This window comes from Rhodotorula paludigena (assembly GCF_050403205.1).
Source record: "Rhodotorula paludigena JCM10292 DNA, Rt_paludigena_JCM10292v1_ctg14, whole genome shotgun sequence".
NCBI lineage: Eukaryota > Fungi > Basidiomycota > Microbotryomycetes > Sporidiobolales > Sporidiobolaceae > Rhodotorula > Rhodotorula paludigena.
The window spans coordinates 112525-132882 of record NW_027481444.1 but is presented as its reverse complement, the minus strand read 5'-3'; the positions used below and the strand labels follow the sequence as shown (position 1 = coordinate 132882).

General features: G+C 65.1%; 8 protein-coding genes across 8 annotated transcripts; 4 read left to right on the top strand and 4 right to left on the bottom strand.

Annotated features, from left to right (window-relative positions):
• Window positions 1-169: 169 nt before the first annotated feature.
• Window positions 170-2007, top strand: JCM10292_007155 (glutamine synthetase family protein; the record flags this gene model as incomplete). Its single annotated transcript, XM_076648231.1, has 7 exons — window positions 170-305; window positions 373-656; window positions 739-913; window positions 989-1332; window positions 1398-1426; window positions 1490-1634; window positions 1711-2007. 7 exons carry the CDS (start codon window positions 170-172, stop codon window positions 2005-2007), a joined length of 1410 nt encoding a protein of 469 aa, XP_076506178.1.
• A 110-nt stretch (window positions 2008-2117) lies between these two features.
• Window positions 2118-3865, bottom strand: SMM1 (tRNA-dihydrouridine(20) synthase (NAD(+)); the record flags this gene model as incomplete). Its single annotated transcript, XM_076648230.1, has 6 exons — window positions 2118-2393; window positions 2456-2565; window positions 2660-3149; window positions 3210-3451; window positions 3511-3591; window positions 3646-3865. The coding sequence occupies 6 exons, from the start codon at window positions 3863-3865 to the stop codon at window positions 2118-2120; spliced, it is 1419 nt and encodes a 472-aa protein (XP_076506177.1).
• A 344-nt stretch (window positions 3866-4209) lies between these two features.
• On the top strand, window positions 4210-6109 carry TMA46 (translation machinery-associated protein TMA46; the record flags this gene model as incomplete). The annotated part of the gene is made up of 9 exons (XM_076648229.1): window positions 4210-4260; window positions 4524-4749; window positions 4811-4862; window positions 4966-5069; window positions 5147-5276; window positions 5362-5394; window positions 5460-5562; window positions 5675-5967; window positions 6040-6109. The coding sequence occupies 9 exons, from the start codon at window positions 4210-4212 to the stop codon at window positions 6107-6109; spliced, it is 1062 nt and encodes a 353-aa protein (XP_076506176.1).
• A 390-nt stretch (window positions 6110-6499) lies between these two features.
• Window positions 6500-7738, bottom strand: JCM10292_007152 (uncharacterized protein; the record flags this gene model as incomplete). The annotated part of the gene is made up of 7 exons (XM_076648228.1): window positions 6500-6509; window positions 6600-6744; window positions 6829-7077; window positions 7142-7263; window positions 7322-7442; window positions 7502-7575; window positions 7638-7738. The coding sequence occupies 7 exons, from the start codon at window positions 7736-7738 to the stop codon at window positions 6500-6502; spliced, it is 822 nt and encodes a 273-aa protein (XP_076506175.1).
• Window positions 7739-9056: 1318 nt separating this feature from the next.
• On the bottom strand, window positions 9057-12972 carry JCM10292_007151 (uncharacterized protein; the record flags this gene model as incomplete). Its single annotated transcript, XM_076648227.1, has 10 exons — window positions 9057-9119; window positions 9172-10527; window positions 10774-10931; window positions 11018-11775; window positions 11907-12194; window positions 12277-12432; window positions 12496-12614; window positions 12675-12725; window positions 12787-12840; window positions 12928-12972. 10 exons carry the CDS (start codon window positions 12970-12972, stop codon window positions 9057-9059), a joined length of 3048 nt encoding a protein of 1015 aa, XP_076506174.1.
• A 764-nt stretch (window positions 12973-13736) lies between these two features.
• Window positions 13737-15439, top strand: YRA1 (RNA-binding protein YRA1; the record flags this gene model as incomplete). The annotated part of the gene is made up of 4 exons (XM_076648226.1): window positions 13737-13991; window positions 14079-14232; window positions 15017-15140; window positions 15217-15439. 4 exons carry the CDS (start codon window positions 13737-13739, stop codon window positions 15437-15439), a joined length of 756 nt encoding a protein of 251 aa, XP_076506173.1.
• Window positions 15440-15799: 360 nt separating this feature from the next.
• On the top strand, window positions 15800-18506 carry JCM10292_007149 (uncharacterized protein; the record flags this gene model as incomplete). Its single annotated transcript, XM_076648225.1, has 4 exons — window positions 15800-15976; window positions 16048-16379; window positions 16443-17511; window positions 17577-18506. 4 exons carry the CDS (start codon window positions 15800-15802, stop codon window positions 18504-18506), a joined length of 2508 nt encoding a protein of 835 aa, XP_076506172.1.
• Window positions 18507-18695: 189 nt separating this feature from the next.
• On the bottom strand, window positions 18696-19604 carry JCM10292_007148 (SDR family oxidoreductase; the record flags this gene model as incomplete). Its single annotated transcript, XM_076648224.1, has 1 exon — window positions 18696-19604. The coding sequence occupies one exon, from the start codon at window positions 19602-19604 to the stop codon at window positions 18696-18698; it is 909 nt and encodes a 302-aa protein (XP_076506171.1).
• Window positions 19605-20358: the final 754 nt, after the last annotated feature.

Sequence of the window (20358 nt, the reverse complement as noted above, 5' to 3'; positions counted from 1 at the left end):
GCTACCCGCTGCACTCCGACCAGTCTCGCGCTCTCCCGCTGCGTCGTCGCCGTTGCCGCCGTCCCCCGCCCCGACTCGCCCCACCTGCATCGTGCGTCCCCTCGACAGCACCCTGCAGCGTGGGCGAGACCGTGCTGACGCTATAGAGCCCACACAGACACTCCCAACCATGCCCTACACCCTCGCAGACATCGAGCGCGAGCTCGCCAACGAGGACAAGGTGCAGCTCGCAGGCATCGACATCGACGGCATCCTCCGCGGAAAGATCGTCACAAAGGCAAAGTTCCTCTCAGTCGCCAAGAGCGGTGCGTCCAGCCCCCTCTGTGCCCTCCCCTCGAGCTTGCCCGACTGACGACCCCTCTCGCACGGAAGGCCTCGGGTTCTGCTCCGTCATCTTCGGCTGGGACATGCACGACGCGACGTACCGCACCGAGCTCTCCATCTCAAACCTCGGCAACGGCTACCGCGACATCCTCGCGCGCATCGACCTCGACTCGTACCGCCGCACCCACTCCGCGCCCCACCTCCCCTTCTTCCTCGTCACCTTCCTCGACCCCGACACGAACGAGGGCCTGTGCGCGTGCCCGCGTGCGACCCTTCAGCGCGTGTGCGCCGAACTCGAGAAGGAGGGGTACGAAGCTTTCGCCGGCGCAGAGGTGCGTTCTCTCCCATCTCCCCTCCCCTTCTTTGCATGTCGCGTTGACGTTCGCACTCCCCGCCGTTCTCACCCGCACGCAGTACGAATACTTCAACTTTGCCGAGACTCCCGAGTCGTTGCACGCCAAAAACTTTAACAACCTCAAGGCCATGACTGAGGGCATGCACGGCTACTCTCTCCTGCGCCCGGAGGTCAACAAGCAGTACTTTCTCGACATTTTCGACAACTGCGCCAAGTTTGGCATTCCCATCGAAGGTGCGTCCCTGGCCCTCTCTTTCCAGCCATGCTTCGGTGCTGCCGAGTTGACGAGCGACCCGTTGTCGCGCGCAGGGCACCACACCGAGACGGGTCCGGGCGTATACGAGTCTGCGCTCGCGTACCAGCCCGTGCAGCGCATGGCCGACAATGCGACGCTCTTCAAGCACGTCGCGAAATCGACCGGGCTCGCGCACGGCGTCCTCCCGACCTTCATGGCGAAACCCTACGCGGACCAGCCGGGGTGCTCGGGCCATGTGCACATCAGCTTGAGGGACAAGAGCGGACGGAACGTGTTTGCGGTCGAGGAGGGGGACATGGACAAGGGTAGGCAGGGCGCGCAGTACGAGGACACGAAGCGCATCTCGCAGGTCGCAGAGTGGTTCCTCGCCGGCGTCCTCGACGGACTGCCCGACATTGTGCGTCCCGTCATCCTGCTTTTCCGTTCTTTCCGGTGCTGATGAGGCCCTCTCGCCGAATGCAGATGCCCTGCCTCGTCCCTACCGTCAACGGGTCAGTCTCCCCATCCTCACCCGTTCCTCCCTCTCGACCTGACCGCAGTCCCTTGTCCCACAGCTACAAGCGCCTCGTCGAGTCGTACTGGGCGCCGACGACCGTCTCGTACGCGTACGAGTCGCGCCTCGCGTCGGTGCGCATCATCAGCCCGCCGCTCGGCGACGCAAAGAGCACGCGTCTCGAGGTCCGCGTCCCCGGTGCCGACGTGCGTCCCTCTCCTTTTCTCCCTCACTTGTACGCTGCACTGGGACCGACGCCTGACTTGCATCCGCGCCACGCAGATGAACCCGCACCTGACCTTCTCTGCGCTCCTCGCGCTCGGCCTCCGCGGCATCCGCCAGCGCCTCTCGCTCCCCTGCGCGCCCATCTCGCCCCGCACGCCGCCCGCGTCGCTCGCGCGCCTCCCGCGCTCGCTCGAGCACGCGACCGAGCGCATGCTCCGCCGCGAGAGCGTCGCGAGGGAGGTGCTCGGCGACGAGACGGTCGAGCATCTCGGAAGGACGAGAGAGAACGAGTGGATGCTGTTTAGCGAGGCCGTGACCGACTGGGAGAGGAGGAGGTACTTTGAGCTGGCGTAGCCCGCTGGGACAAGGTGCAAACGCGGGTCATCTTCTGCAGGATAGATTTCGCTACTCGCGCTGCAGAGCATGTGTCGCAGGAAAGCGCTTCAGATTCTACGTTCCCCGCTTCAGGGCTCCCCCTCAACCTCGACGATCGCCTTCCTCCTCTCGCTCCACGCAGGCAGCATCGCCTCGATCGCCGCCTCGTCCGCCGCCTGCAGCTCCTCGACCTCGTCCGCGCCGACGCCAAACGCCGCGCCCATCTCGGCGTACGACCTCGCCTTGTTCATCGCGAGCTTGAGCTCGCGGTTGCGCTCGCGACTCGGCGGCGTCGGCGACGCGTGCAGGTTGAGCGCGTTGAGGATGTACTTGGTGTTCGAGTAGTGGTTGCCCGTCGCGATTGCCTACGTGTCGCATGTACCGGTCAGTGAACTGAGGACCGGGGAGGGGAGGAGGGAAGACACACGATGCGGAGCAGCCGCGGGATGACCTCGCTGATGGGGTCCTTGAGCCCTTCCGCAGAGAAGCACGACGGGTTCGCCTCGGCTGCCCGCGCAATCATGACGCTCGAGACACCTGTCGCGCGCGCCAAAGGACAATCGACGAGACCAGCGTCAGCTCTGCCTGCGGAACCAATCCCGAGAGGAGGGATGGATCCGCAAGAACGCACCCGTCACCTCGCAAACCTCGTCAAAGTTCCCCCACGCCCCTTCCTTCCCGCCTCCGAGCGCGTCTCCGTTGCAGACGACGGGCACGCCGCGCTCGCGCCCCAGGTGCGTGATCCCGCGCATGCGCGCGTGCAGCGCAGGCTCGCTCGAGCGCATCGTCTGCGTGCGGCAGTGCACCGTCAGGTTGGAGATGCCCGTCGACAAGATTTGCGCGACGAGCGGGAGGGTCGGCTCGTCTGTGCTTGCGGGTGCGGCGGCGGTGGGGACGGCGAGCGTGGGAGGGATGGTGGGCTCGAGGACGGTGGAGGGGGTGGGAACGGCGGCCGAGGCGGGGGACGCTGATCCGGAAGGCACGGGCGTCGACGAGCCGGATGCGAGAGTGGCGTCGGCGGTCGTAGAGGAGGCAGAGGAGTCGCTGGAGGGAGGAAGGGGGAGAAGCCGGATCTTGGCGTCAATGGGAAGGTCGGTAGCGCCGACGAGCGCTTTCAGGATCTGTACCAGGAATCGATGAGACTCTACATAGTGAAGCAGAAAGCGCAGGAAAAGGCGCACCGAGCAGAGCCGCTCCGGGTCCTTCAGCAGCGCTGCGCCCATCCCGCCCTGCAAGCTGAACGATTTTGGGCAGCCACAGTTGAGACCGACGCCCGCCACGTCCTGCTCGATGACCTTGAGCGCCTGAACGGCAAGCTCGGGCGAGGCGGACCCGAGCTGGAAGATGAGGCGCGGCTTTTCGATCGGGTGGCACTCGAAGATGGAGCGGCCGTTCTTGACGAACGAGACTACGCCCGTTTTCGCTGCGACGCCTCTTAGTGTCAGCGTGACCCAGGTAGATACTCTCGAGGGAGAAACGCACGGTTTACGGTGCGCTGTGCGCCGATGATGGCCTTGTCGACGATCTCCGGGCCCCAGACGAGCTCTGCGCCATACTCGAGGGCTATGCAACTGGGTCAGCCAGGGACGCGTTGTGAACAAGAGTGAGAGGACGCACACAGGAGGCGCACGGGGAGGGTGCCGATGCGGACCATGGGTGCGAGGTGCATCCCCTGAGCGTAGGGCAGAGTGCGCCGGCGCTTTGTCGGGGTCTGCGCCGGCTGCTCTGTCGGGAGCTCGACCGCCTGCTCCTCGTCGGGTGCATGCATGCGCATGCGCTTTGCGGCGGGCGGCGCGTCGAGCGTCGGCGGGGAGGGAGAGCGAGTGGATGCGGCCATAGAGCGGGACGACGAGAACGAGCGGGGGAAGCAGCGGGCGAGGCAGGACCAGAGCGAGCGCATGCACGGGCCAGAGTCCAGGCAGCAGGCGCAGCTTCTGCACAGCGAGAGCAAGAGCGACGGACGAGAGAGAGAGATGCGCGAGGGAGCGGCGAACGTTTTTGAGGGCCGTCCACCTCGCGCTGCATTCGACTGGAGCGCATTCCAGCCGCTCAAAAGACGCACACAGAGCTCACGAGTGCACCTGAGAAGCGAGCACCGCCCCGCGCCGCCGCTGTCGCCCGCACGAATCCCTCTTCGTCCCCGACCCGCACTGCACCCGCGCACCGCCCGCCACACGCACCATGCCGCCCAAGAAGCAGGACAACAAGCCCAAGAAGGTGGCCGTCGACAAGGTGCGCTTGCCCGCTGCTCGCCTCGTTGCCGTGTGCGCGAGCTGGAGCTGTCGAGACATGACGCTGACCCGCTCTTCTCTCACTCTCGCACTTCCTCTGGACGGTCTGGTACTCGCCGTGCTCGTTGCTGTGCTCTGTGCACTCATTCGACCGCTCTCGCCACCTCCGCCGGTGCCCGTGTCACCTCCACACGACCCGGTCCCTCCGCCTTCATCTCCTCCCCGCAATTCTCGCACCCGCACACCCGCTTGCCATGCCGCCAGACCTTTGGCATGAAGAACAAGGGCAAGTCGGCCAAGGTCCAGCAGCAGGTCAAGATCATCCAGCAGCAGGAGGCGCAGAAGGGCAAGAACAAGGAGTCGCAGGAAAAGGAAAAGGAGAAGCAGCGCATCAATGAAAAGAAAAAGGCAGAGGCCGCCAAGCGCGAGCTCGACGGCCAGCTGTACGGCGTCACCGAGATCGTGCAGCCCAAGGTGCCCTTTGGTGTCGGTGCGTTCTCCTTTCCTGGCCCTCTTCTGCGACTCTCGAGCTCACGCGCTCTGGTCTGCAGACCCCAAGACGATCCTGTGTGCCTTCCACAAGGCCGGCAAGTGCACAAAGGGGTCCGTTGACCTCCTTCCCTCGTCCTTCTTCGAACCCTCGCTGACCTTCTCAACCACTCCGTTCCGACCTCTCTCGCTGCGACTGCCATCACGACGAACACAGCACCAAGTGCAAGTTCTCGCACGACCTCAAGAATCGCGCGCAAGAAAAGGCCAACGTGTACGAGGATCAGCGCGAGGCGGCAAAGAAGGCCGACCGGGGCGACGGTCCGTCCCTGCTCTCCCTCTCTTGCCCTTCTTTCCCGTGCGGCCAGCTGACGAGTGCGACTTTCACGACTGAACAGACATGTCGACCTGGACGGAGGAGCAGCTGCGCGACGCCGTGAGTAAGAAAGGCAACCCGAAGGCGACGACCGAGATTGTCTGCGTGCACTTCCTCAAGGCGATCGAGGACAACAAGTATGGGTGGTTCTGGTGCGTCCGCCCTTTCCTGCTCGAGCTTGCTCTCTGCAGCGGCTTGGAAGGCAGGCGGTGCTGACACCCGTCTCCTCCCGTGCAGGGAGTGCCCTGCTGGCGAGAACTGCATCTACCGGTCCGTGACCATCCCGCTCCCTGTGTCGCCTCGTGCTCTGCTCACGCTCCCTCTTGCATGCACAGACACGCGCTGCCACCCGGCTTTGTGCTGCAGAGCCAGAAGAAGAAGGCGGCCGAGGACGAGGCGGCGCGCGAGATTTCGCTCGACGAGTTCCTCGAGGTCGAGGTGCGTCGGACTGCTCACTGCGTGCCTCCTGTGCTCGCGGTGGCTTGCGCAGGAGGCTGCTGATTGGCCAGCTTGTCGACGTGCTAATCCGCCTTGCACACGTCTCTCGCAGCGCCACAAGCTCGACCACACCAAGCTGACGCCGGTGACGAAGGAGTCGTTCGCCGAGTGGAAGAAGAACCGCGCGAGCAAGAAGGCCGCCGAGGAGGAGGCGATCCGGTCGGCCAAGTCGGCGACGGCCGCCGCGGGCAAGCTCAACGGCCTCTCGGGCCGCGACCTCTTTACGTTCAACGCCGAGCTCCTCGGCGCCGACGACAGCGATGGCGAGGACGAGGACGAGGACTGGGACCTTGTGGCGATGCGCGAGCGGACCGAGCGGGAGCGCGAGGAAAAGGAGGCCGAGCGGTGCGCGCCCTTCTTTGCCTTGGTTTGCAGAGTCCAGCCTCGTAGCCGTGCTGACGTTCGTGTTCCCTGCAGAATTCGTGTACTTACGGGCGGAACCGCTTCTCTGAGCGTCAACGACCCCGCCGAGCCGCCAGCCGCTTAATCCGCTCGTCGCGCTGTCTTCCCTCACTTGCATGCCCCCTCCCGACCAATCTCGATCCGTCTCCCGACACCGATTCGATTCGTTCCTCCCCCTGATCCCGCTCATTCGGACGCTGTAGCACACCTTACCTGTGCATAGTCTTCTGCACCTCTTACTGCAGCAACGTCGTTCCCTACCTCTTGCCCCGTGGCTCGACTCTCGTATTTTTGCCGGTACATCTCCTCGCCAGCTCAGCTCAGGCAGACTGCTGGCTGCTTCGGAAAGATGCATGTTGCGAATGAGCAGAGGGTGCCAAGAGGATATAGGACCAGGTGTGACAGCACGAAAACCCGAGAAGGACAGAGGGAGATCGAGGATACGGGCAATGGCTTGTCAAGTCATAGACAAGGATCACGAGAATCTAGGAGACACAACAAAGAAGAAAGCAATCGTCAGGACCAGATTGCATGCGCGGACACGCCAGGCGCGACCGAGGAATTGAGCGACGCACATCTGCTCCTTGCACGTGCGCGAAGGCACGTCGAGGTAGAAATTGCGGTTCGACCCTTCGATACCGCAGGTCATCCACGTCTCGTCGGCGGGGCAGATAGCGCCTTCGCCCGAGCAGCTACCGCAGTAGTCGGTCATGCCGGCTGCTGTAACACAGTAAGACACGGAGGTTCAGTCAAACCCTCCACAAATGCAGACTGGTCGTGTTGAGAGCAAGGCTAGGGACGCACTGTGCGGCCGGAAGCCCTCGGCACACGTGAGCGTGCACTTCTGCTGCGCTTCGTCCCACACGCGGTCGCCATTGCACCTGATGCAAGCCTTCTTTCCCTGGCCTTCGAAGTCGTACGCGTCTTGGCCGAGCGAGTTGGAACTGGCGTAGGGGACGAGGTGCCAATCGGGCAAGCAGCTCGTCGCAAAGCCGTCAATGTCGCATGTCAGATGGGCGCCGTCCTGGCACGGGGTGCACATGTTTGAGTAGACTGCCCCAAACATAAGCTTTGTCAATAGCGAGCACCGGAAACTTGACAACAGGCGGAGGCGAACCGTCAAGGTGCTTTGCCAGAGTTAGAGTGTAGCACCGCGTATCGTCGCAGCGATAGGTGGCCGCCTTGGCGCAATCTTTGACGTAAACGCCGTCCAGGAAGTCATAGAACATGTCGGAAGTGCTGGAACGAGGATGCGTCAGAGAAGGGGAAGCTCGAGCGGAGTGACGGAGCGACGTACCCCTTAACACATTTGTTCTGCCCCGTCGGCGGCTTCAGGTAACCGGCAGCGCACGTCGTGGGTGCGCCCGTCTGACGATCGCAGAACTTGACGCCGTCACCGCATGCAGAAGCGATGCCGTCTGCAAGGCGAGAAGCTGTAAGCGAGTTGCAACGTTCGCAGGGGTAAGACTAGACGTACTTTGGCAGAAATAGCCACCCGGGATGCGCTTGTCGGAGATGCATCGCCCAGCAAGCAAGCACATGCCCGCCTTGCTGAACGGTGATTTGCTAATGTCAGTTGCGGCGGAAAGCAGCGAATGATGCGGAACACTCACCAGGACGCCGTGCCTTGCGCATCACCGTTCGAGCAGGTCAGAGCATAGGGGCTCGGGCACTTCTTGCAGGCACGATCTGGCAACGTGCGGCTCTTCAGCATTAAAAAGGGGGCGGAAGCGAAGGAAGCCAAGCGCACTCGGAAGGTCGGGAAACGTGCCGTCGGGGCATTCAGTATGCTTGACGCATTGCTTGTCGGCGGTCATGAAGTAGCCTCGAGAACTGCCAACAGCGGGATATCAAACGCCTGGCACGCCTGACATGGAGAGAGAGGAGGAAGCGCACCAGGAGATGGGGTCGGTGGCGCTCGTACATGCGAAGAAGTTGATGGGGCAGGTCTTGCAGGTGCCGGACGCTGCAGCTGTCGCGTCAGCGGACTGCGCCCCTTCCACGTGCTAAACACAAGTACAGAGACACACAAACGTCGAGGTAGCGACGGCCCGTACAGGTCGGCGCAGGGGCCGCAAGAGCCACCGAAGCAAGTGCTGTGAGAGCAGCGAGGAGTCCAGCAGAGTGCATCGCGGCGGACGTGCAAGGTGAGGAGTTGGTGAGGAGCAGAAGGAGGGAAGAGCGGAAAGCGCTTTCGAGCCAGGATGAGCCGGAACCCCCCGCTCGGTCCAGCAGTAAGGTTCTTCTACGATCACAAAGAGGATTGAGCGAGCCCGCGTGGGCGACGCGAGGAGATGTTTCGGATCCTTCGGAAGCCCAGACGAGCGTGATCGGGCGCAGGGCCGACGTGCGCCTGGACCGCCTCCTCGCGTTTCTTCGCCGTCCAGGCGCGACGCGCGATGCTCGATGCTGGACAGCCACGCTCGACGAGACCACGATGTGAGCTCCACGTATCTGTGAATGGGTCAAGAGCCCGGCGACGCGGCGGAAGAACGAAGGGGCTCGCCGGGACCTTCTCAAGTCGCTCAGCGCCTGTCACCCTGACAGCCCAGCAGGACTGCGTGTAATGCGAAACTCAGCGTGGATATGTTCGTGCACAAGAGGCAGTGAAGAACGCTGGAGACCATGCGCGTCCAAACGACGAAGGGGAGCGGTGAGTCTCGAAGAACTCCCTTACAATGCTACCCTTCTGCGCACCGTCAGATCACCTCTTTGAGCACGATGGTAAGACTCCGAGCAGCCGTACGCCCGGCCGTGGCGTACAAGGCGTGTGTTGCAGGCGGTGAAAGACATCGACAGGAAGGAAAGCAGGCTTCGGGGTGCGGACTTTGCGGACTGAACAGTATGACAGGCAGGAAGGGCTTCGTAAGCAGGTTGAGCAGACAGGCGGGACATGTAGAAGTCGACCGGACGCGGCGAGAGGCCAGTCATTGTGTACGGTGTCTGGACGAAGGAGTGCTGTCGGCGTGCACGAGTCAGCCGTGATAGTTCGCTCTCGTACAATCAGCTGTGGAAACGTGACGCACCCGACTTCAGCTAACGCTGACGCCCCTCGACTGTCCGCACATCTCACAGGCAGGCATGAGCGCGTGGTTCTGCGGAAAGAGAATGAGCGCGATCCACGCGTAGGGACAGACGGTGATGCACCATCATCGTGCACGCCAGGCAGCTCCACGCCCTGTCCGACTCGCCGCCCGCGGCCGCGAAATCGGGTGCGCCTGGCAAAGCCGATGGGCCGGCAAAGGCATTGAACATGTCGGTGAGCCTCGCACGCGCCTCGAAATCGGGCTGCGGGCTCGACGTGAACATGTTCTCGCCCCAGCCTGTCGGCTTCTCGACCGCCGCGGGGCGCGCCGCCGCCTCGTCCTGCGCGCGCTTCGCGTGCTCGGCGATCCGCTGCAGCGCGCGCTTCTCGCTCGCCTCGCGCTCCTTGGCCTCGCGCAGCTGGCGCTCCTCCCGCGCGCGCTTCTTGGCTGCAAGGCGTGCGTTGAAACGTTCCTGCTTGTCGAACGATTCGAGGATCTCGCTGCGTTCCACTGCGTCGAGCTCGATAAAGGGGCGTTTCGGGTCTTGCGAGGGAAGCGAGCAGACGGACGACGCATCCGAGTCGATGCTGACGTCCGAGTCAAGCTGCCAGACTGGCACGCCAGCGCGATTGCTTGGAATTGCCGAGGGGTGAGCGGGCATTCTCTCGTTCTTCGCCGACGACGAGGCAGCGCGCTTCTCCGCCGCAGCGCCGACGACCGCCGTCTTGAGCCCGTGCGGCATCCCAGACTTCGACGACGAGGCGACGGGCTCCTCCTTACCGCGCAGTTCGAGCCCGACGACGACCGGCTCGAAGCGCTCGTCCTTCTTCGGCGCAGCAGCCGCCGTGTCGACGTCGGACCAGTCAATCTCGTTGTCGTCGCGCTCGGCCTGCTCTGCGAGCTCGCGCATGCGATCCTTCTGCGCCTTGACGCGCGCAGCCGGCCCCTTCTCGCCCGTCTCGGGGCTTGTCGACACGCGGGCGCGGGGCGAGTCCGAGTCAGAGCGCTCATCAAGCTTCGACGAGGGCGCAGCGGGTGCGACAGCGGCCTTGGCCTTGCGCGGACCGCGCTTGACGCCCTTGTCGGAGCGAGTCTTGCGCGGCTTCTTCTGCGGCGGGGGCGGCGCAGCATTGACCCTGCCCTTCTTCTTGGCTGCGCCGCCTGTCTTGGACGGCTCGTGGTCATCGACATCGTCGTCAGTCGCAGGCGGATGTACGACCTTGACGGCGTTTTTCCTGCTGGGTCCGGGGAGCGAGATCGCCTTCTTCTTGACCTTTGGCGAGGGAGGCGGCGATGGTGAAGGCGAGTGCCGGCGCTTCGAAGTCGACGAACGCGTGGACATATCGAGCGCTGGCTGAGTCGGCGCGCCAGTCGAGAAGAACTTCATCGGCGCGCTACGAGAAGGCGAAGGCGCCGCCGACGTTGACAGCTTCGAACCCGAAGCGGCCGACTTCTGAGTCGACGGCTTGGCGCGCGGCTGCAGAGGAGGCTGCAGCGGTGAGTGTATTCCGTGGGAGAGGGATGTCAAACGAGAGAGTCGGAACAACAACAGCGAGAAACGAAGCGGCAAAGTCGCGAGACGGCTTATGTACACGGGACACAAGCAGACGAGCGAGTTACGACATGGCGGATACGGAGTTCAGCACAGCGGTGTTGACGAGCACAACAACATGGGAAGAGGTCAAGGGAAGGGGCGAGAGGATGGTGGAGCGGAAGAGCCCACCTCGTCGTCGTTGGTGGACAGGCGGTGCTTGCGGGAGCTTGGCCCGGCCTTTTTGATAGCTTTGGCGGGCTTCGACGCAAGTGCACCAGCATCTTTGTCCTCCTCCGAGTCGGCCAGGACGGCGTCATCGGCGTCATCGTCGAACCAGTCGATCCAGGCTGCATCAGATCGACACTGTCAGCGCATCGCTGAGTACAGAAGACAAGTTGCTAGAGAGTCATCAAGACGGCGCGCGAGCACGTACCAGTCCGCTTCGTCTTCCCCTTCCCACCCGCCCCAGAGCGCTTGCCGCCCCCGCTCGCGCCCTTGCCGCCCATCCACCCAGGCATGCTCATCATCGCGACCCTCGCCTTCTTGCCCACGTGCTCGACGTCGCCTCCCGCGCTGTGCTCGCTCGCGTCTGCGGCGAGCCAGGCGCGCTCCTCTGGCGTGAGGTCGAGGCCGGCGAACGGGTCGACGGCGGGAGAGGGGGACAGGCGACGCTTCGTCGCCGCTGAGGAAGAGGTAGAGTTCTGGTGGCGCGACGAAGTGGAGGGCGAGGGCGACGCGGCGGTGCGCTTTGAGGAACCGATATCGGGCTTGACGTCCTCGACCTCCTCGCTCGCCGTCGCACGCTTCTTCCCCTTGCCCTTCTCCCTCGTCTGGCCGCTCCCCTCCGCCACCGCCGGCTTGACATCCCTCTCCTCGTCCTCGTCGCCGAATGCCGCCCTCCACCCCCTCATGTCCTCCTCGAGCCACCGTTTCTCCTCGTCCCTCAACACCCGCTCCGGCTTGTCCTCCTCGTCCGTCTCCCACCACTCGAACGCCCCGCCTCCCTCGCCCTCACCGTCGCCCTCGCCGTCACTTGTGAGGTCGACGAGCGCGGGCTTCCTGTCCGAAGACGCGGGCACGGGCGCGCCGGACGCGCGAGCCTCGGCGGCGCGGAGGGCACGCTCGCGCGCGAGACGGGCTTCGGCGGCGAGGGCGCGTGCAGAGACGGCGTCCTTTGACTGGGCGCGACGGCTGTGCGGCAGGACAGAAAGACGAGTCAGACACGCGCGCACGCCCTCATCAACTCACGCAGAAAAGGCAGGCTGATAAGCCGCCCTATCTGCGATACAAACACGCGAGCGGGACTGCGAGAATGGACGCACCGATACGTGCTTTGCTCCGGGTCGTCACCGAGCGTCTGCCCGCCCTCCTTTGGGAATGCGCCCTTGCGCGTGACCCTTCCGCCCGCTTTGGCCGCGATGGCCGTCTGCCTCCCGGTGTTGCCGAGCTTGACGGCGCTCCCGCGCGCCTTGGTCGGACCGACGGGGGACGGCGCGCGGCGGCGGCGGCGGAAGCGGCGCTTCTTGTTGGCGCCGCCGCAGGTGAAAGCGGGCTCGTCGGCTTCGGTCAGCGGCGCGGTCGCGTTCGGGTACTTGAGCGAGCGGCCGGAGCTGCAGCGTTCCACCAGTCCGCGTGAGCCCCGACGCTGCTTGGGAGGAAGCGAGAGCTGCAGGGCGAGGCGGAAGGACGCACGACCAGAACCCGTCGCCGTAGTACGCCTTTGCGCGGAGATTCGTCACCTCGCGGCGGATCTGCTCGTTGACCTTCTTGAACGCCCAGCTGTGGTTCATCTCGCGGATGTGGGCCAGCTCGTGCGCCATGACGTAGAGGAGGAACTGGTACGGCGCGCTGTTCGCTTCGTCTCGTCAGGGCGATCGTGCGCGGGAGAGAGAGCAGCGGGGTCTGACGCACAACTCGCCGTTGGGCCTGCGAAGAACAATCTCGATGACTTCGCCAGCATTCCAGTTGCGCCCGGCGAATGTCGGGTTCCATTCGTGCTCGACGAGCGAGTTGACGCCAAAGCCCCACGTCTGGACGGAACGGGAGCGAGTCAGCGGCGCCGTGCGGAGACCGTCGGTCATTCTGCACACCTTCATGATGGGTTTGAACTGGGCGGCGAGCGCCTCGAGAATCTCAAGCGCCTGCAAGAAGGGAAAGTCAGAACGTGACGCGGAACGGCTTCGTGGCGAGGCAGCGACGCACCCGGTCGCTGTCGGACGCGCCCTCGAGGGCACGAATGAAGGTGATATTATCATTCTGAGCGTATCCAGGAACGTCAGCCTGAGCTGGACGATGACGCCGCATTGACCTCGCGACGAGGAGAGCACGGAGAAGGAGACGAACAGGATCGGGGCGGCGCGCATTGATGCGCTCGTGTCCGACGGGCATCCTCGACACTCGCTGCGCCCGCAGTGCACGCTGCGACCAAGCGAGAGGGGCGAGGTCGAGTCGGGCAGACGGACAAGGGGGGGACGGTGTCCGAGCGAGCGTGCGCAGGTGGGACTGGCTCGGGGCCGCGTAGTCAAAGCTTGGCTGCGTGCACGCTGTGTCTTTCTGCTGCTCCGAACAGCGGACCGCGATGAGCGAGACGAGCGAGAGATTGACATTCGGAAGAGTCGTGACTTGACCCGCTCTCATGGCTCCTGTGCAATGCTGACATGCTAGACGGTCTTTTGAGTAGTTAAGAAGCTGCTCTAGTCCCTCACTTGACCTCCAGGTGGCGCAAGAGGCGCCCTGTTCCCCCTCGGCGGCGGCTCTCGCTCCCTCCTCCCACCTTCTGTGCGCTCTCGCAGTCCGTGCAGACCCGTGCTTGTGCTTGCCAGACTTTGTGAGCCCGACTCTCTCCCCAGCGACGCTTCCTGCCCCGCACCGTTCCCGCGATGCTGCGGTCGAGGGGGCGTGTTTCCCGTGGTCCACCCGCCCTCGCTCCAGCTCGACGCACGCTGCGGGGAGCGCAGTACAGGCGCGCACGAGCACACGTTGACCCGATCACGCCCACCTGGCTGCAGCCCCGACCCTCCCAGCCTTTCTCCGCCGCCCAGTCACCATGGTGCGCCCCTCCCGCCTCGTGCCCACGTCTCGCCCGCTCCTTCACGAGCGAGGACAGGCTAACTGGCTTGCAGGGACGTACTTATACCCTTCTTACGCAGTCCATGAACATCGACAAGCCCCTTGACGACATTGTCGCCGAGAAGCGCAAGTCGCGCGCCCCTCGCCGCCCCCGTGCCCCGCGCAACGGCGCTGCCGCACCTGCCGCTGCTGCTGCTCCTGCCGGCGCTGCGCAGGGTGGCCGTGGTGGTCGTCAGTCGGCCGCGCAGGGTCAGGCTGCGAGCCAGGGCACCGTCCACGTCGGTGACAAGATCATCGTTTCCAACCTCCCGACCGACGTCGACGAGCGCCAGATCAAGGTGCGCGCGACGCTCTCGCACGTCACCGAGCTCGTTCATTTAGATGGACCAGCGTGACTGATGTAGCGTTGGGATCCGATCGTGCAGGAGCTCTTCACTACGACCGTCGGCCCCGTTCGCACCGTCTCGCTCTCGTACAACGCCCAGGGCGTGAGCAAGGGCATCGCGACCGTGCACTTCAACAAGGCCGAGCACGCGACGGGTGCCTACCAGCAGTACAACAAGCGCCTCATTGACGGAAGTGGGTCCTGAAACCTCTCCTCCCCCCTCTTCCCCGTTCCCTCTCCCTCTCGACCCATTCATCCTCGAGCTGCGGCCTGCGCGCGCTCGAGAACCCCGAGGCCGTGACGTCCTCCACCTCTTTTGCCTGTGCAGCGGCTCGGATCGGCGCGAGCGACGCGACGACGAGCAAGCGCCAACTCCCTGACCCGCGACTCTCGACCCGCTCAAGGCGGCACTCGAGCGCGTGGTCACAGCCCGCCTGCGCGCTGCCTCGTGCGCGCTGCAGTGCCGGTGCAACTCGAGGCGAGTCGCTGGGTGTGGTCAACCCGGCGACGAGCGAGTCTGGAGCGTGCAAGGCGCGGTGCGACGTGCGCGCGCCCGCCCCTCCCTCTCTTGCCATGAGCTCGGCTCGCGGTCCTGCCCTTGTGCTCGACGCCTGCTCGACGGTGAGAGTGTGGCATGCCGCTCGCCTCGCCTCTTTCAAGGTCTGCGCCCCCGGGCCGGCCTCTTCGCAGGATGGTTCAGCATCCAGCTCAGCTCCCGCCCGTTGCCGCGTCGATTCCGAGACCGCCTGCACAAGCCGATTGATGGCTGGCGAGCGCATCGGCTGCAAGGACAAAGACACGCCCGTCGCGCACGAACGATAAATCGGAACATTCGGACGGAGTACCTGACCACGATCCCTCGTCTTTCCTTCTCGTCCTTCTTTTCGCACCTCACCTTTCCCATCACGCCATCGCCCTCACTCGTCGCCCCTCCGCCCTCCGCCTCGCCAACTCGACTCGACCCGTTCAACCCTCCAGAGCGCGCCATGAAGGTCGAGGTCATCGTCGACCCCTCGCGCGTCAACGCCGCCGCGGCTGCCGCCCAGCCCCTCACGGCGCGTCTCGGTGCCCCGCCGCCCAACTCGCGCGCAGCGCAGTCTGCGTGCGTCCACCACCTCCCCTCCCTCCTCGCTTCCTCCCAGCTGACCCCTCTCCCACCTCTCTTCGCACGACCACAGCACCGTCGCCGCTGCCGGTGGCTCCGCTCGCCAGTCCGCCCCGGGTGCCGCCGGCGCCGGCGCGCGCCGCGGCCGTCGCGGCGGTGCCGGGCGCGGCGCGGGTGGGGACAAGCGGCCCAAGGCGACGCTCGAGAGCCTCGACGCCGAGATGGCCGACTACCAGGCGCAGGGACAGCAGGCGCAGCAGGGCGCGACGACGGCTGCCGCGGAGACGAGCGCTTGATTCGATTCGGGCGGGCCAGCCTTGTGTGAGGGGGAGAACTCGAGCGGGGAATGCTTGTATGAATATTTGCGGCCGAGGGGGGGGGGGGTTTGGGATGGAAACGTGTGTTTGTCTGTGCTCTTCTATGTCGTGCATGTCGGGCCAGGAGAGTCTGCACGAGGTGTGCGTGGTCTAAAGTTGTCCTCGTCGCTATCGTCTGGTCCCTTCTCATTCCTGCACCTTTCGCGCCTCTTCTGCTAAATCTGTGCGCCTGAGGCTCCGTCCAGCCGGCTCATTCAGCCCGTACCCGTCGCTGCTCAAGCACTGGCTGCACCCGAAGCTCGCTCGCTCGCTGCCCCACTCTATCTCCCGACCAAAGCGATGAGCAGCGCGCTCGACGACGCGGCGCCGCAGCGACCGCGCCCTACGCAGGCCGAGCTACTGGAGCGGTGGGAGCGCTACTTCGCCGACCCGCTGCTCTCGCTCGCGGTGCTGCGCGGCCAGGCAGAGCAGGGGACTCTGGACGACAAGCGGGGGCTGCGCTCGCTCAGCTGGCGCGTGCGTCCCCGTCTCTGTGCAGTCAAAGTGTGCTGTCAGACAAACTGACCAGCCGCGCCCTGCGTCTGCAGTACTTCTTCGGCATCCTTCCGTCACCCGCCCCACTCTCCGACACACCCTCCGCCTACTCGACGTACGAGCTCCTCCTGAGCCAGTCGCGCTCGCACTACACGGAGCTGAGGGAGCGCTACCTCCGCTCGCCGGACGGGCGCTGGGTCAACGACGGCGGGACAGGCGCGGGAGCGTCGTCGACGGCGCATGCTACGACCGCTGGACAAGCGGGACTCGCCAAAGTCGATGCCAAGGCGAACAACCCGCTCGGACTCGACGACGAGAACCCGTGGCAGGCGTGGTTCCAGGACCTCGAGCTGCGCAAGACGATCAGGCAGGATGTCTTGCGGACGTACGCTCGCTTTCACTCCCTCTCCCTTACCATAAGCGAGCCTGACGTGCGCTGTACCCGTAGATTCCCCGAGGTCGACTTCTTCCGCGAGTCGACGACGCAGGATCGGCTCGTCGACCTGCTGTTCGTCTACTGCAAGCTGACGCCCGAGATCGGGTACCGCCAGGGCATGCACGAGCTCCTCGCGCCGCTGCTCTGGTACGTCGACTACGACTCGCTCGAGCCTTTGTCGCCGAACGCGAACGAGGAGTCGCTCGCGCACCTCGTGCTTGCCCGCGAGTGGGTCGAGCACGACACCTGGGCGCTGTTCTCGGCGCTCATGAAGAGCGCGAGCCCGTTCTACGACCACACGCCGTCGCGCTCGCTGTCGCCTAGACCTTCACCTGCACCAGGCTATCCGCCTTCAGCACCAACGCCCAGCTCGTCGTCGACAGCGCTCGTCCAGCCTATCGTCGCCGTCGCGACGCACCTGCACTCGCTCCTCGCGACGCTCGACCCGCCTCTGCACGCAGCTTTCGCACGGCTACAGGTCGAGCCGCAGCTGTATGCGATCCGGTGGCTGCGACTCCTCTTCTCGCGCGAGTTCCCGCTCCCCGACACGCTCGTCCTGTGGGACGGCCTCTTCGCGCTCGACCCGTCTCTGCACCTAACGACGCACATCGCGCTCGCAATGCTCCTGCGAATCCGCGACGCACTCCTCGGCGCCGCAAGGGACGGATACGGCGAGTTCCTCCAGGTCCTCCTGCGGTACCCACCCTGCCCCGACTCGGCCGCGTCTTTCCGTCCAGCACTCCTCGTCCAACAGGCGCTCTACCTCCGCGACCACCTTTTTCCCGCCGCGGCGGCGCACATCCGCGCGCAGAACGTCCAGCTCGGCGCGAGCATCGGCGAGCCGTCGTCCGGCCCGCCCTCGCCCGAAGAGGAGGAGCAGTACGACCTGCGCCGTCCTGCTGCGCGACAGGCGGCCGCGCACAGGAGGTCGCAGACGGCGGGGAACGTGGCCGCCTTGCCGCAGGGACTCGGCTTCTTGAGTGGAGAGGGCCTCGTGGGCGATTTGGCCAAGGGCGTGTACGGACGCGCCGAGGCGCTCGGGATCAACAAGGCGCTGATGGGAACGTTCAACGAGATCAAAGTGCGCGATGGCTGAACCAGTCCGCCTCATGCGTCTCCTCGTGCTCACACTCGTCGTGCTTGCAGCGTGGTGTTGCCGAGGCTTCAGCGCTCGCCGAGGAGCGTCGGAGGCAACAAGCACGCTTCTCGACCCCTTCGCCCTCGTCACCATCGTCTTTTGGTCCTCCGTCAGCAGATCGCCCAGCAGCCTACTCGCAGATCCCTACTCGCGCGCCCTGGGACCCTCAGCGCTCTCCTCCGCCTCCCCCTGTCGCCGCGAAAGACGCGCTCTCCGACCTGGCGGCGATGCGCGCTCAGTCAATCGCAATGAGCCGCGCCGTCGATCTCTGCGTCAACGCGCTCGAGCGCGCTGCTTCGGCAGAGGGCGAGTCAGTGGGGGCCGAGAGAGCGGGGATGATGGCGCTCACGGCGCTGAAGCACGTCAGGGACGTGCTTGGCGGGCAGGCGCACGCGTTTGATCCGGCGGTGATCGAGCCGCTCACGCTGTCGTTGAGCGTGCCGGAGGAGAAGGTGCGAGACGAAGAGCCGAAGGCGGATGCGACGCCCTCGCCTGTTCCTGTCGCTCCTCTAGCGTCAGCAAAGGCGACGCCGCCGACAGCGGCGTCCTCAGCCTCGTCGACGAGTGCGAACGGCCTTTCAGCCGCACCCGTCGCGTCGCCGCCACTGCACCTCAGCGCGCGGACCGACAAGCCCCTCCCGTCTCTTTCGCGCACGCCTCCCGTCCATTCGCCGCCGCTCGCTTCCGCCGTACTGCCCGCTCCTGGCGTCACGCGGACACCATCGTATCCGCCTCCGCCCGCAGCTCTACCTCCCGCTCAGCCGCCTCAGCAGAAAGCTCCGGCCCCGACCAACCCTTCTCTGCCATCGACGGGCTTCTCTGTCCGCTCTCCCGCCCTTGCCCCCAGCGCAAACGCGAATGCGAAATTGGGCCTGCAGGCAAGGAAGGACGAAGCGGTGGACCCGCTGGGAGCGCTGTTGGGTGGGAAGGGGTCGTAGACGTTGCATTGCGTAGTGCAGAGGGCAACTCAGCATCCTGGAGCGGTGGCCAGCTCTCAAGAAACACGGCCAAAGGAGCGGAGCAGGACTGATTTGGCCAAAACACGCGAGAACACAATTCCTGCACGAATGGAACACAGACACTACGACGAAGGGCACAGCGGAAATAGGGAAAGAGAGCAACGACATTCAGCAGTAGACGCCCGCATTGATATCCTCAAGAAGCGTGGTGCCCTCGGGCTGCCACCCGAGCTTCTCGCTCGTCCACTTGGCCGACGCTGGGTTGCTGAGCTTGGCGATGCGTGCGAGCCAGCCGAAGTGCGCCTCGCCCTCGTCCTCCTTAATGCTCTTGACCGGCAAGCCCGTGCGCGCGCCGATCGCCTCGGCGATGCTCTTGAACGGGACGCCCTCGTCGTGCACGGCGTGGAAGATGTCGCCGTTGTCGCCCTTCTCGAGCGCGAGGCGGTACAGAACCGCGGCATCGTCGCGGCCGACCGACGGCCAGACATTGGTGCCTTCGCCGATGTAGCCGGAGGCACCGGCCTTGCGCGCGGCGTCGACGATCATCGGGATAAAGCCGTGCTCGCCCCGGCCGTGGACCGACGGCGGGAGGCGTACGACCGAGACGCGCACGCCGCGCGACGAGAAGGCGAGCGACGCCGTTTCGGAGACGCAACGCGGCATGACAGCCATGTCGGTCGGCGCGGGGTCGTGCTCGCTCGAGGCAGCGGTCGAGGAGGGGTCGCGCGTGCCCGCGAGGACGGCCGTGCCAGATGTGACGATGAGCGGCTTGTTGGTGCCCTCGAGCGCCTCGCCGAGCGCCTTGACGACCTCGGCCTCCTGCAAGCAGTTGGCCCAGTAGTTCTCAAAGTCGTGCTTGAAGGCGAGGTGGATCACGGCGTCCGCCTGCTGCGCGCCCCGCTTGAGCGAGTCGTAGTCGTCGATCGAGCCCTCGTGGACGGTCGCACCGAGTTGGCGCAGCTTGTCGGCAGACGCAGCACTGCGTGCGAGGCCGAGCACCTCGTAGCCGTGCGCGAGCAGCTCCTTCGTGACGCCGGTTCCGACAAAGCCCGAAGCGCCCGTGACAAAGACCAGCATGATATTCTGAGGTCTTGAGGAGTGATGAATGCGGAACCAAGCCTGTCGAGCGCAGTCTGGAGCGGTTTTGAGCGGTGGAGGTGACGAACCTCCACTCGGGCATTCGGCGGGCCAGCGGTGCTCACGGCGGGTCTGACGGGCTCCTGGGTGTCCGAGCAGGCTAGGAAGATGGGCATCGGCAGGCACGAAGCAGCAGCGCACGGTTCGTTGCGAGACCGAGGAGAGGAGGCGCGAACAAGCGGCGGCTGAAGCGGCCGGGAAGGAGACGGCTGTGCTGACGCCTGGAAGCAACCTGGAACGGTCTGCGTAGCAGCGCACCCCTGATAGAGTCCTTCTCTCTGCCTCGCGCCGCAAAGGCGAAACCAGGTCCGGCACGCCCACCTCGACTCGCCCAAGTCATCGCATCGCGCGAGTGGCTTGCACGAGTGAATGAGCTGTTCGCCCTGTCGATATCGCTGCAAACGACGGTACAAGCTCCGGATCGTCTCGTAGGGGCGCCTAGTGAGCGCTAGGGCAAGTAGCGGCACGCGATGAGGATCCACGAAAGAGCGGAAGCCGGCGGGCAGCGATGCACGCTCGCGCACGCCGCCCGGCGAGCGTGGAAGAAGGGAAGTCATGCATTACGAGAGAGTCACTCAAAAAGAAGGGCCTGAAACAGGATCTACGACAGAAAGGGGCGGAACGACGAGGAAGAGGGAACGGGAAGTGCGTGCAGCGTCCGCTTGCCCGGCGGAGATAATCCGATGGGCGAGAA